At 44.8% G+C, this 14,621-nt stretch overlaps 1 protein-coding gene across 1 annotated transcript in view; it reads left to right on the top strand.

The window, feature by feature from the left end:
• LDLRAD3 (low density lipoprotein receptor class A domain containing 3) overlaps positions 1-14,621 on the top strand; it is a 257,094-nt gene that overhangs the window by 130,607 nt on the left and 111,866 nt on the right. Inside the window, exon 4 of the mRNA XM_060104970.1 lies at positions 7,633-7,767. Within this exon, the coding sequence (XP_059960953.1) occupies positions 7,633-7,767 (135 nt within the window). The remainder of the gene's footprint in view (positions 1-7,632; positions 7,768-14,621) is intronic.

Below are 14,621 nucleotides of genomic sequence, written 5' to 3'. Positions count from 1 at the left end.
TATAGGTCATTACAGAGTATTGAATAGAGTTCCCTGTGCTATACAGTAGGTCCTTATTAGTTATTTTTTTAGGTACAGTAGTGTGTACATGTCAATCCCAATCTCCCAATTTATCCCTCCCCCCATCCCCCCTTGGTAACCGTAAGTTTGTTTTCTACATCTGTGACTTTATTTCTGTTTTGTATCGGGTGCATTATCTTAATGTTCACAAAATCTTAAGACAGAGGCACTATTCTTATTTTCATTTTACAGATAAGGAAATTGAGGCTGCAAGAAGTTAAAGAATTTTCCTAATGTCATGTGACTAGTGAGTGGTAGAGCTGAAATTTGAACCCAGGTGGACTTCTTACCCTCACTGCTAATCATTACAGAAAAATGTATGCTTGGAAGGGTAGGCTGGGGCAGGTCATGAAAAGTTAAGAGTCTGGTTAATAAGTACCAGGGATATAATGTACAACATGATACATATCATTAATGCTGCTATACGTTATATATAAAAGCTGTTAAGAGAGTCAATCCTAACAGTTCTCATCACAAGGAAAAACATTTTTTTCTAGTTATTTAATTTTGTATCTATATGAGATAATGGATGTTCACGAAACTTATTGGGATAATCATTTCATGATGTATGTGAATCAAATCATCGTGCCGTACACCTTAAACTTACACAGTGCTGTATGTTAATCATATCTCAATAAAACTGGAAGAGAGAAAAAGTTAACAATCTAGGATTGCATTTTATACGCAACGAGGAGCAGTTGATTCTGAGCTGAGTGCAGAGCGAGGAGAGGGAGAAGGTCAAGCATGGCTGGAGCCCGGGGAGCTGGGACGTGGTGGTCCCTTTAATGGAAGTGGATCCAAGGAGAGAGGGAGAGGTTGGGGAGAGAGGGAAGGATGTCAGTTTCAGACATGCAGAGCTTGAGGTGAGGGGGCCTTCAGGCAGAGGTGTCCTCGAAGCATCCGGAGAAAGAGGATTATCTCTGGAGGGAAGATTTGGGGAGCCATCCACAGAAGGATGGTGGTTGAAGCGGTGAAGTCGAAATTGGCGGGAGGCAGGCTGGGCGGTTGGACAGGAGGTAGCCAGGCCCAGGAAGCCTTTACAAGGAGGAGGAAACAAACGGCCATTAGCAGTGAATCAGGGTCTGCCACTGCCACTGTGCTGCCTCTCAAAGGGTTCTGAAAGTTCGGATCCTTCGGGTCCTTAGAGGCTGGGGAAGAGGCAGACGGGATTGAGGAACCTTTGCCTCCTCCTGCTTTACCAGAGTGGTGGCCCCTCCCCTCCTGCAGACTCGGAAGATGGAAGACGGAAGACGGCTGCACATGGCCCTGATCTGTCTCGGGGGCCAAGGGCTGCTGGGAGAGGTCCTGTGGGTGGACTCTGAAAGGAAGGCAAGAACTTGCAGCTGGCCACAGACAAGCCACCTCTTCTTTGAAGGTCCAGGCTGCCAGCATTTTCCAGGCCACAAAGGAGCAGTACTTGTTAATGGGTCCGATTATTTGCAGAGAGGCTTGGGGCCAGGCATCTTCCGTCCTGGAACAGAGGAAGTCTCGGAGCAGCTCCATGTCCCCCAGTTGCCTGGTTCCCAGGGAAACGGGGGCTGGGAAGACAAGATACCCACGGAGACCATGAGGTTGGGATGCTCGGTGAGGAAGTGGGCGGGCACCACAGCGGGATGGGGAGCAGATGGGGGATGTGGGGACTGGTGGCCAGGAGGTTCTCGTTGATGTGTTTTGTCAAGAACCCTTTGAGGTGGGAGAGGGGCCGACTTCACAGACTTTAAATGGATTAAAGGCAACATTTCCTACGTCCCGCTGGAGACAGATTGCTTCATTTCCTGTCTTGAAGCCGGTCAGTTGCTTTTGGATGACTGCAGTGGGCCCTGGGTCCTTTCCTTCAGATGTGGTTGAGGTGAATGCCACCAGTTTAATTAACCACTGAGCTTAACCCTCTCACTCCTCCCTCCCCTTGGCAGGGAGAGATAGACGCCTTCTCTTTCCTGAGTACTGTGGCCTGGGAGACAAATTCTTAGATCTCTGTGTTTGTGGTGGCAATAATAGCTGGGGAACTTTGGAGTCGCAGTTGAATTTTTGAAGTTAACTCTGCGGACAGTTTTCCATCCTTATTGAAATAAATACTATAAAATGCAAGGTTCCTCTTCCTAGTTAAGCGAGTAAAATAATACATTTTTTCAGTGACTGGAAAACCTCAGGAAGGACAAAGAAAACATACATGTGGAGCACATTAAATATTGCTAGAAGATGCAGAGATATAACATCCCAAAGTAGGAAGTGTTTCGTGGTCAGTTTATGGGCGGTCTGTTGATCAGTTATGTTTCAGGGTCCAGGGTGAGGATCCACGGCATCACAGAAACCCCTAAGACTTGACTTCCGTCCCCCCCCCCCCAGAGCCTATAGGGTTGGTCCACCATACATGCACCCTGAAATCTGGCTTAAGCCTGGTAAATGCTGCAGAGGTCCTGGAAGAAATATAGTGAAACTTGAGCTGTCTGGGGTCTTTGGGGAGATTTTACTCTGGGTAAGTGAGTGTGCCTCTGACGGGGATCTCCTCTTGGCTTCCTCAGTGTCTACCTCTGTTGGTGACAGTGCAGGGCCGTTCTTAGGAATGTTAGTTTTTAGACTGGGCTATAATACAGGGTTGGCTTTGACTCCTTTTAGAACTTTCTGGTCTCTTTTGAAGCTATCTTAGGCTGCTCTGCTTTTGGAATTCTTCAGGTGGCTTTTTATAGCTTTGTGGTCCCCTCCCATGGTTGTCAGCTTTTATTTCTTGCAGTTTGTCTGCAGGTTGGCAACGGCGTCCTCTCTCCCTTCTAATTTGCTGTGTCCTTGGGAACTGGAACACAGACCTTGTTGGAATTTACATAACCGGAGAATCAACAGACCTGGGGGAGGGGAAGGCTGGAGGGCCCTTCCTGAGGACACTCCCAGCACTTAAAGGACAACAACATCCCAAAATGCGTTTTGATGGTTCGGAGGCCTTTTTCTGGCTTGCTGTTGGGTTTGGGGAGGTTCCTCTAGCATCCTCTGCCTCTGTTTCTCTGCCCTGCATTGGGGGTGGGGGGACATAGTATTTTATGAGGAGCCCTTGACAAGGAGGAATCCCAGGTGTGTCTGTTTACCAGCGTGTACCTGTGTTCTCTGAGCAACAGGGCACCTAAGTGTGAAAGATACTAAAGAAGGGTTTGTGAACCAGAGAGAATTTTGTGGGAAAAGAGAAAAGGAAAAGGAAAATGAGTGATCACTGAGACATCTCTGCCAGACTATACTCTTAGAAACTTTTAGTGGAGTCTTTCCAACATACTGAAAAGGAAAAATAAAATTAAATGAACACCTGTGTTTCCCAACAGCCTGTTTTAAAAATCATATTACCTATAGTTATGGTTAAATTATTATAACTATATTAACAATAGTTAATAATACTATATTATATAATAATAATAATACATTATAATATTATAACTATATTAACTATGGTTAATAATACCATATTGTATATTTGAAAGTTGCTAAGAGAGTAGATCCTAAAAGTTTTCATCACAGAAGAGATTTTGTAACTATGTGTGGTGATGGGTGTTGACTTACTGTGGTGATCATTTCTCAGTATATACATATATCAAATCATTCTGCTGTACACGTGAAACTAATATAATATTATATGTCAATTATATCTCAGTAAAAAAAGTCATATTACCATATTCCCTTATTTGCTTCAGATTTTTAAAATAATAAAGTGTTACCAAATATTATAAGTCTACAGTACACCCCTTTCTGACCCTATCCTTCTCCCTTCTCTCCAGAGGCATCCATTGTCCTGAACTTAGGGCTGTTTCTTCCAATGCAAGTATATATTTTTGTATCTTCCATAATTGATGGTATTCTTTTGCATGGGTAACTTCGTCTAATTGGTACAACACTATACAGATTCTTCTGTAACTTTTATTCTTATATAACTTGCATATATCTTCTATAACTTCACCCCCTCTGTTGTATTTGTGAGATTGATCCATCTTGATTCTGGTTCATTCTTTTTTTTTTGATTTTGTATTCTTTTTTTTATTGAAGTATAGTTGATTTACAGTGTTAATTTCTGCTGTACAGCAAAGTGACTCAGTTATCTACCTATATACATTCTTCTTTATATTCTTTTCCATTATGGTTTACCCCAGGATATTGACTATAGTTCCCTGTGCTATACAGTAGGACCTTATTGTTTATTGGTTCATTCATTTTTCACTGCTGTTCAGTGAGGGTTGGCAAGCGATAGCCCCTGGGCCAGATTGGCCTATGCCCTGTTTTGAAAGTTACTTACTTTAAACGTACTTACTACCTGTAAATCAAGTGTTATTGGAGCACAGCCCTGCCCTTCGTTTATGAATTGTCCACGGCCGCTTTATACCACAATGGCAAAGCTGAGTAGTTAAGACACAGTGCAAGACCCAAATGTTAGCAAAGCCTAGAGTATTTACTATCTGGCCCTGTACAGAAAAAGCTAGCCATCCCCTCCTGTAGAATTCTAACAGTGTGTAGCACATGGTATTAATTCTCCTGTGGGTGAACATTTGGGTCATTTCTAATGTTTTTATTTTACAAACAGTGCTTCAGCACACATTTCTGTTTGTTCAGGATTCTCCCCTGAGTGTGTAGCTGGAAGCAAAATGACTGGGCCATGGGGCATATGCCCCTTAAATATCACCAGGTATCACTAAGTTGGTCTCCAAGGTGGATCTACCAATTTGCATTCCCACGAGTAGTCTCTGAGTCTTCCTCTCCCTCCCCATCCTGGCCGACAACCTGGGATTTTAAGACCTTAAGTTTGGTGAGTCTGCTGCGGTTAAAGTGGTGCTTCATTACTGGCCATAGTCAACATCTTTTCAAGTTGTTATTGAGTGTTTGCCATTGCTCTGATGGGAATTGCCCTGTCATGTCCTTTGCCTATTTTCCTGTTGAGTTGTTTGTCTTTTTTTTTTTTTTTTTTTGCGGTACGCGGGCCTCTCACTGTTGTGGCCTCTCCCGTTGTGGAGCACAGGCTCCGGACGTGCAGGCTCAGCGGCCATGGCTCACGGGCCCAGCCACTCCGTGGCATGTGGGATCCTCCCGGACCGGGGCACGAACCCGTGTCCCCTGCATCGGCAGGTGGACTCTCAACCACTGCGCCACCAGGGAAGCCCTGTCTTTTTTCTTTTGAGTTGTGAGAGTTCTTTCTGTATTCTGGTCCTAGTCCTTTTGGTTATATGCATTAATACCAAATACATGTATTCATTCTATGCACTGAAACTGGTTTTCAGTCCCTGTGGATTCTTTATCAGTAGAGCTGTGTCTTAAGATATAGTCAGTCTTAATTCATTTGAAGATATGTGTGATCTGGATATACACACATGTACATATATACACATATATGTGGTATGTGTGTATATACACACGTGCACACGCACACATGCACACATATGTGACTTCTTTTCCTTGGGAAAGCTTGTGAGGTTGAAAGGGTTTAAGACTGAAGAGAAGTCAGTAGATGCCATCGCGTCTGCAGGGTTGGTTCAGCACTGCCTTCCCTACTGGGGCGGTTCACATAAGTTTGCAGCAGCCCCATCTTGGAGCAATTCAGGTGCCTTTCCAAGGCTGTCCATTCGAGTGAGCTGATCGTTGCTGACGCTTTGACTGCATAGATGTGACCCACAAGGTCCCAGGGAAGCCAGAGGCCACCGTGGTGAGATGCTGAAGGGTTTGGAGGGCTGCCTTGGACAGAAACCAAACGTGACTTATGGTTTCGGGTTTCCCCATTTTGGTTTTGGCTGAAGTCAGACCTTGGTTTCAGCATGATCAAGTGGAACCATTCTCTGGCCCACAGCGATTTAAATAATTAAAACTTCCATTTTCAGGCCAGACTCCTTTTGCTTACCTCCATACCGGTCCATCATCTTCAAAACTAAGAGCACTGGCTTCCCCCTCCCTCTTCCTCCTCTGACCTTTCAAACCAAACTTTCTGAGTTGAACAGTTACAAAATAAAAAACTCCACAGCCCTTTGGATCTCCAGGGCCCTGTGAAGTCTGCAGCTATGATCTCTGTGCATCTTAACAATCGCTCCGTGAGGCATATGGGGAAGATAAATTACAACTGCCATCCTGCTGGTGAGGACCATCCAGAGATGCCGGCTCTGACTTGTTCCTGATCCTGTAGCTGTCTTCAGTGATGGCTGTGCCATCCTGCTCTGGTGCTCTTCATACCACTTATAATGCAGATGCCGGCTCAGTTTGTGACCCGAGATCCCATGATGACCCCTCTTCGTTATCACCAATATCACTCCTTTAGGGAGGACCACACCCTGGGGACCGAGGCAGACATAACTTGGGGAGCATGTCCAACATTTCCTGAGCCTGTGCTACGTGTCAGACTCTGCATTACGTGTCAGACTCTGCATTACGTGTCAGACTCTGCTGTGTACATTTTCTCACATGCCATCTCCTTTGATGCTTTAATTAACGCTGTAAGTAGCAGGGCTAGCTTCATGGACCTGTGACCTGCACAGGCTCCGTGCTTAGCTTAGAAGCACGCCACACCTGGTTTAATGCCCAGCACTTATCTTCTTGAAGTTTTAAATAATTTTTGAACAGTTGACCTTGCATTTTCAGTTTGCACTAGGCCCTGCAAATTGTGGAGTCAGTTCTGCACACAGATAAAGGAACCGAGGCTCAGAGAAGTGAAGTAAGTTACCCAAGATCACACAGCTAATAAATGCAGACTGGGGGCTGGAGTAATTTCTACTTTGCTGCTTTATTTATTGAAAATAGAGCCCTGGAAAGAGCCTTGCTTGAATTGCACTGCAAGGAGTGAGGAAGCAAGATAAACTGTGCTGTAGAAATTGTGATTTTCCATGGAGATTTGCTTACATGTTGTTAAGTGGTTTTGTGCTGACCTTATGCTGGCTGGTTGCGACCTTCTTCCTTGAGGGGAAGGGCCATTTCTGTCATTTTTGGGGGGGTTCCTGAAAGTGCCTGCAACAAGGAGCTGCTCAGGCTGAGCCAGTGGGTTCATGGGCTTCTTTGATTGCAAAGCAGAGATGGAGCTCACCTTGGTGAGCCATAAGGAAACGTGAGGACTTACCAGGCTGGTCCATAGTTAGGGAACCAGAAGGATCCGACATAGGCCTTGGATTAGATCGTGCCATCACTCCGTCAGTGGCAGAGGTTCACGGATCCCCGATCCATCTACTCCGTCTGGCTTTGCTCTTCTCTGTGTGTCTCTTATGTTACTGACCATTCCACTCTTGACTCTCCTGGGAGATTCGGGTTTTGCCCCAGGCCCCTCAGAGGCTGCTGGCCCGCCTAGCGGTTGACCGGTTAGGGCAAGGCGTTGCCCTCTGGTCATGTTGGTATGGTTATAGGACACCAGCATGATGACTTGGGAGAAGGAGCTTTTAGAATGAAGCAGAGTATGTCTCATCCTGTCCAGGTCATTGCCTGACCAGTCTCCCAGGATGGGCTTTAAGTCAGCCATCCTAGAAGATGAGCTTGCTGCTTCCAGAGCAGGACATACCCCTGGCTGGAGAAGGTTCTGGGGGGTCCTAAAGGGACTGGCTAACCTCCCTGGTGATCTGCTCTGGTTTCCCTTCACAGCAGCAAACCCTTTGCTTTGCTCCACTGCCCGCTACCACTGCAAGAACGGCCTCTGCATTGACAAGAGCTTCATTTGCGATGGGCAAAATAACTGTCAAGACAACAGCGACGAGGAAAGCTGTGAAAGTTCTCAAGGTAGGAGCCTCTCAAGCTCTAAAAAAAATAATTACGACACTGAAGAAAACAACACCCATCCCATGTTCAAATACAACAGCCATATTAATTTCTGCTCTTTACCTCGAAGCCCTCGTACACATGGTTCTAACCGTAATGCACCTACCATTTTGTATTTCTCACGCATTAAATATCAACTATACATTTTCTATTCAAAATTGTAATTTGTCCAGCTGCATTGCACACCGTCTCGGTGCTCTACTGTGGTTTTCTAAATTGTTGCATTGTTGGGGGCCACCTAGGTTGTTTCTTTCCATTGAGTTACTTCTTCAGGATAAATTCAGCAGAGTGGGACATCTGCACAGTTCATGACTACACCTCGTCATACAGCTGTTTGGAAATTTTTAAAAATTTTCCACTGCTGCTAGTATCATTTGCGCGTGTCGGGTTTATAGTAGTATCCCAGGCATTCGCTGTTGTTCCCTCTTTCCCATTTTTGCTGATTTAGTAGTCATAGAATGATAGCTCCCCAAATGCTTTAATTTGCATTTCTCTGATTATGAGCAACGTTAACATTTTCCCCTGGGTGTTTGTTTACTGCTTTGTTTCCTCTTGTATGAATTGCCTATTCCTATCAGAGGTCTCAACCTCAGAGCTGTTGGATGGAAACTGAAGGGTGCATTTGGGGATGGAAAGAGGAGCTTTTTAGGAAACCCAGAAGGACGTGGAGGGGTCATATCCTCCCCTGTTAAAACTGACTGGGTACGTTTCTTTACTCATTGTCTCCTTTCCAGTAAACATGTATTTATTTCTTCAGAGATGAGAAAAAAATACAAAGATTTAAAAATGCATGTCAAATTTAAGGCATCTTAAAAAGTATATATTTCTAATGTTATAAACAGGTATCATCCATATGTAATCTTTACTTTTCTCACTTAGTATTATGTTACTGTGATCCATCCATTTTATTGTTTGTTGGCAGAGTTCATTTGTTTTGACCATTATTCCGTATTTCACTGTATGACTGTACCACAGTTTATAAATTTAATAATACTGTAAAAAAGAAAAGCAAGAGAAAGATGGATATCTGGTTAATTCATATGTTGGGAGGCAGGAAAGATGGGAGGTAAGATGAAGTTAGGTGCAGGTTCCTTTTAAGGTCCTGTCTTTTATTTTGGTTGGTGTTTATTATGTTATTAAAAATGAATGAATGACTGGGTCATGCATAGACCACTGGTGAGAGTGCGCCACAAATTAAGGAATTATGAACCATCCAAATCCGTACGCCTGAGGTCCATAGACGAGAGAAGACAAAATGTGTATCTACATGGACTTTGCCAAAATTTATACAGAGAGCAGCTCTGGTAGGTGAGTCTTGGGTAGAGTTCGCCTCTGATTGTCCTGACCTAGAAAATTCCCTCCTCGTGTCTTCTCCTCACCAGTGGTTCTCAAAGTTGAATCCTCAGACCGGCAGCATCAGCATCACTTGGGAACTCTTGGGGAATGCAAAGCTCAGGGTGTACCCAGGTCCACCGAATCGACCCAGGAGGTGGGCCCAGCAGTCTGTATTTTAACAAGCCCTCCAGGTGAATTGAATTCACGTGCAAATCTGTGAACCACTATTATCCACTAACTTTAGAGAGGTTTCTAATCTTGCCATTTGCCTAGGGATTTCTAAACTTCTGATTCAGTGGTGAATGGCAAGGTGTTTCTAGGCTTACGCAAAGTCACATTTTTATAAACCAAAGCATATGGCATTGGGCCATCGGCCATCGGCCACTGGCAGTGGTAGAGGAACAGTAATCACAGAATCAAGTAAATATCAGCTTAGATAGGCGGGATTGAGAAAAATTGTCCATATATATTGTTTCTTATGCGTGTATGTATCCTAGACTCACTAATGGTGCCCTGAGATGGTCAACAAAAGGACTTTCAAGTCTAAAACTTGGAAGTTAGGGAATTCATCCTGATGCTTTTAGCAGCACCTACAGTGCTCCCCCCAGCCCGTGCCTATCCCAGCATTTTGCTGAAGCAGATTTTTGCTTGCCCTTAAGAAGAACTGTTCCTCTGAAGGCTGGTTCAAGTGCAGCTCGTTTCTCTCTATATATTGTACTCTCATATTATAAGCATGAGGTGTAGGAAGAGCTGGTGGTGGACACATACACACCAAGCCCAACTCTTGGCAAATGCCTTACTTGGAGCAACTTACCTTAGAATCACAGCTTTGTGCTTTCCATACCCAGTGACCTCCCTTTAGAAAATAAGCTCTTTTTGCACGTGCTCTCAGAAAACTAGTCCCATCAGGGCATGCGTAACAGCTGTCCATTGCTGTCAATGTGACAGCCTCTGAGCAAGGATGCCCATTGTGGAAAGGCATCTCCATTAGCTACCTAAGAACAGGAAGCTTTTTGGCCTCTCGAATCACACAGATCGTACCTAGTAGCATAGGTAGTGCCCTGCACATAGTGGATTCAGTGAGTGCTGAAGACTAGAAAAGATTTCTTTGTAAGGTGTTGTTATTAAGCTATGTCTAATTTGTACCTTGTGCAGTATTACACTGTACACGTGCTAAAGTTATTTGAGTTCAAGTATCCATAATCTATTAAAATAATCGTTAAGAAGGATTATTATTATTGTTTAAACAGAACAGATGATTCTGTCATTCCTTCGATGGGAGTATGCCCCCCCCACCCAGTGCGCATGAGATGGTAATCTGGACCTCCGTTCCCTTGGCCAGCCTGCAGTTTTGCATCTCTCTTAACGATGTAAACGTCCCTCTGCTCCGAGTGTGATTCTGGTATTGAAGGGGATGCTTTTCTCTATCATGTAGCTGCCAAAGCAAACTGACTGCTGATTTTGGTGTTAAAAGGAACACTGTTGTGCCCGTGCTGGGGGAAAACCTGACCCTTACTGGGCTTTTGAGAGACTGTAGTGTCTTCCTGAGGAATTTCAGAGGCATCTTGAGTAGACAACGTATCGTCTTATACCATGTAGGATTTGACCTATTATCATCTTAATAATAGTGAATACTTATCGAGCCCTACCCTGCACCAGATACTGTGCTGGACATCTTCTGTACACAAGCTCATTTAGTTAAAACGCATCCTATCTGCTTCTGCTGGGCTTCCAGCCCTTGAAAAATGCATCTTTGCTTTCAGTTGATGTGGGAAAAGAAAATTATATTTTATAATGTTTATTTTGATGGAGTGGAGAAAACTGACCCCAAGACAGGAAATAGGGTGCTTGAAATACTTCTAATTTGATGAGGATATGAAAAAGCCGTGTCTCCACTGAGAGACTCCAGCTTTGGGTGCACCTCTCCTTCCTTCTTCCTCTCGTCCCCATTTAGTTCCCTGCCTTACGCTGACCTTTCAAAGCAACAGCAAACCCTGCCAGGACTCAGAGGCGGGAATGGGACCATGAAAGTGCAGTCATTACCGTACCTTTCCATTCCAGATGGGATGTATTGGAGACCGAAGAACGCTGTGCTGGAATCGAATTGTAACTGTGGCTTCATTCATTGGAAGCATAACCTGTTACCAGATAATTCCACAAGCAGTGGCTTTGGAGCAAGCTTTGCATATGGCTTTCTGTTGCTTAGGAACTTTCCCTGGGAGGGTGCATCTGAGGGTCAACAGGTGCTGCCGTGCGTATATTGGCTGTGGCCGGCACTCAGGTGGCCTTAAATATGTTGGATTCAGTCCTAACTGAACAGATAGATTCTTTCCAACTTTGGATACATGACAATGTGGCAGGCAGCCTTCAGTGGTCCCCAGCCCCTGGGGTTCATGCCCTGGTATAATCCCATCCCTTTGCATGTGATCTGGACCTTGGAACTAACTTTTTTTTTCAGTTGTGGCAAACTACACTTAACATAAAATTTACCATATTAACCATTTTTTAAGTATATGGTTCAACAGTGTTAAGTACATTCACCTTATTGTGCAACCAATCTCCAGAACATTTCCATTTTGCAAAACTAAAATACTCTATACCCATTAAACAACAACTCCCCATTCCCCCTCCCCAACCCCTGGCAACTGCTGTTCTACTTTGTTTCTATGAATTTGACTATTCTAGATACCTCATATAAATGGAATAATACAGTATTTGTCTTTTTGTGACTGGCTTGGTTCACTTTTGGAATGTCTTCAGAGTTCATCCATGTTGTAGCGTATGTTAGAATTTCCTTCCTTTTTAGTTAAGGCTGAATAATACTCCATTGTACGTTGGTACCACATTTTGTGTTTCCATTCATCTGTTGATAGACACTTGAGTTGCCTCCACCTTTTGGGTTTTGTGAGTCATGCTGCTGTGAACATAGGTGTACAAATTGTGACTCACTTTTTACAAAGAAAATAGCAGCATAAGTGATAGGATGTCAATTCCAAGATAGGATTACAAAAGACTCCACGTCTGTTTGGCTTATTCTGTCTTGCTCACTCTGACGGCAGCGGCTGCCATGTTGTGGGCTGCACCATGGATAGGCCCATGTGGCAAGGAACTGGGGAGGGCTCCAACCAAATGCCAGCAGGGAATGGAGGCCTCCAGGAGCTACAGGAGTGAGCTCAGAAATGGCCTCTCCCTTCATCCCACCTTGAGCTATCTGCAGCCCCAGGAGTCACCTCAACTGTAGCCTTGTAAGAGGCTTGAGCCAGAGCTCAGCCGCTCCTGGATTTCTGAGCCACAGAAACTGTGAGATAATAAATGTTTGGTTCTTTAAGCCTGTAGGCTTTGGAGTAATTTGTTATGGCATAATAGAGAACTGACACCATGAATACCTCTTAAGTGGGCCCCACTTCTGATCCTTCTAGTAACAGAGAGCTTATGAAGACTCAGGTGATGGTGAGTCAGTCCTTTGGAAGGAGATCAAGCAGCGTGTTTATAAGAATAGCCATCATATTAAGCACTAACTGTCAGGCACTGTTCTAAGCATTTTACTTATATTTTCCTCCTGAGTCCTCACAAAATCCCTGTGAGAGGAGGATCCTCTCACAGAAAATGACCCCCACTTTTCCAGATGAAGAACCCAAGGAACAGAGAGGTTCCGTAGTTGTGCCACGTCCACACAGCGAGTAAGTGGTGAAGCCAGGAATGGGAACTCAGGTCCTCTGACGTACGAGCTAACATCCTCCATCACCCTGTGATGTAGCCGACTGGTTATTACTGTCCTGGGACCAGGAACAGCAGACATTGCCCGGCCTTGGTCCTGTGAGCTCAGAGGGGAGGTTGTGTATGAGGCTGGCATATTCCCTCTCTTTGTACTCAAGGTTTCCTGTCAGTCAGAAAGACTAATGACACCTGTCCACCTTCCCGCCTCCTGAGGAATGCCAGGAAGATAAGCTCTTCTGAAGAAGCCACCAATGCCAGGATAGTTAATTGAGTATATTGGCAATTGGGTTGCCGTTTCTTTATCTTGCTTGCTGTGTACTGGTGATAATGCTTAGAGGAGAATTTGGAAAGCTGGCCATGAGGTTTGGCAACTCACCAGAAGCTAACAGTGACAGCTTTGTCCTGTTTCTTCTGTAGAGTTGTGTGAGTGTGTGTGTCTCTGTGTGTGTGAGAGAGAGAGAGAGAGAGAGGGCAAGAGAGCACATGAGCTGTCCTTTCCAGCATTTTTGTTAGGGGGCACGTAATGGGGTGCCCCCATGTGCCGGGCCCTGAGCTGCATGCAGGGGATACAAAAATGGTCTTGGTGTCTCTTGAATTGTGTTCTCCCCTATAATTCATATGGTGAAGTCCTAAACCCCAGGATGTGACCTTGCTTGGAAATTGGGTCATTGCATTGTAGTTAGTTAAGATGAGGTCACACCGCATGAAGGTGGGCCGCTAATCCCATATGACTGGTGTCCTTATCAAAAGGGCATGTCTGGACACAGATACACAGAGAGAGGCGGCCATGGGAACATGAAGGTAGAACTTGGGTGATGCGTCTACAAGCCAGGGAATGCCAGAGATTGACAGCAAACCACCAGAAGCTGGGGAAGAGGCACTTCCAGTCTCCAGAACCGCGAGACAGGAAATTTCTGTTGTTGAAGCTGTCTAGTTGGTGGTGCTTGGTTACAGCAGCCCTAGCAAATCCATACAGCTCCCCAGAAGTCACACTCAGGCAGAGCACAGCCCTACGCCAAGTGCCACAGCAGAAATACAAACAAAGAGACACACAACTGCTGGAAAGTGACCAAAGTGCAAAAGCAAAGGGAGATGAGGATGTAAGGGAGCCGTGAAAGTACTCAGTGTCTTCATGGAACCGGGACAGTTGAGGATGCATCCTCCTGGTGGGGAGAGGTGCTGGGGAGAGCTGTGCTTGGTTAATGGGGCATCTCCCAGGTTACATTTTGAGATGTTCATTTTCTGTACTTGGTGTGCAGGCCTCATTAACTCTGTCTCCACAACAGCCCTGGGACTGAAATCAGGGCATCAGAACTGCTCCAAGTTTCCTTAAAGTCCTGACCAAGACCATCAACACTTCTGTTGTCCAGTCACCTTAGGACAGTTGGACTTGGGTCTTTCACCCTCTGGTCCTAATGCCTCAGCTGACCTAAATTAGCCAGTCACCCTGGCGGTTGCCAAGGAGGAAGGGGTTAGGGAAGGGTGGAGAGGGTGGTGGGGTTAGCAGATGTAAGCTTTTATATAGAGAATGGGCAAATGACAAGGTCCTACTGTACAGCACAGAGAACTGTATTCAATATCCTGTGATAAACCATAATGGAAAAGAATATTAAAAAAAGAATATATATATATGTGTATAACTGAGTCACTTTGCTGTACAGCATAATTAACACAACATTGTAAATCAACTATATTTCAATTAAAAATTTTTTTAATAAATAAAATAGCCAGTCACCCACTCAGATTGGGACCTGGAGCCTAGG

The sequence above is a fragment of the Mesoplodon densirostris genome, chromosome 7, assembly GCF_025265405.1.
Source record: "Mesoplodon densirostris isolate mMesDen1 chromosome 7, mMesDen1 primary haplotype, whole genome shotgun sequence".
In the NCBI taxonomy this organism is placed as follows: domain Eukaryota; kingdom Metazoa; phylum Chordata; class Mammalia; order Artiodactyla; family Ziphiidae; genus Mesoplodon; species Mesoplodon densirostris.
The sequence above is the reverse complement of the archived record's forward strand: the minus strand, read 5'-3'. Positions and strand labels throughout refer to the sequence as shown.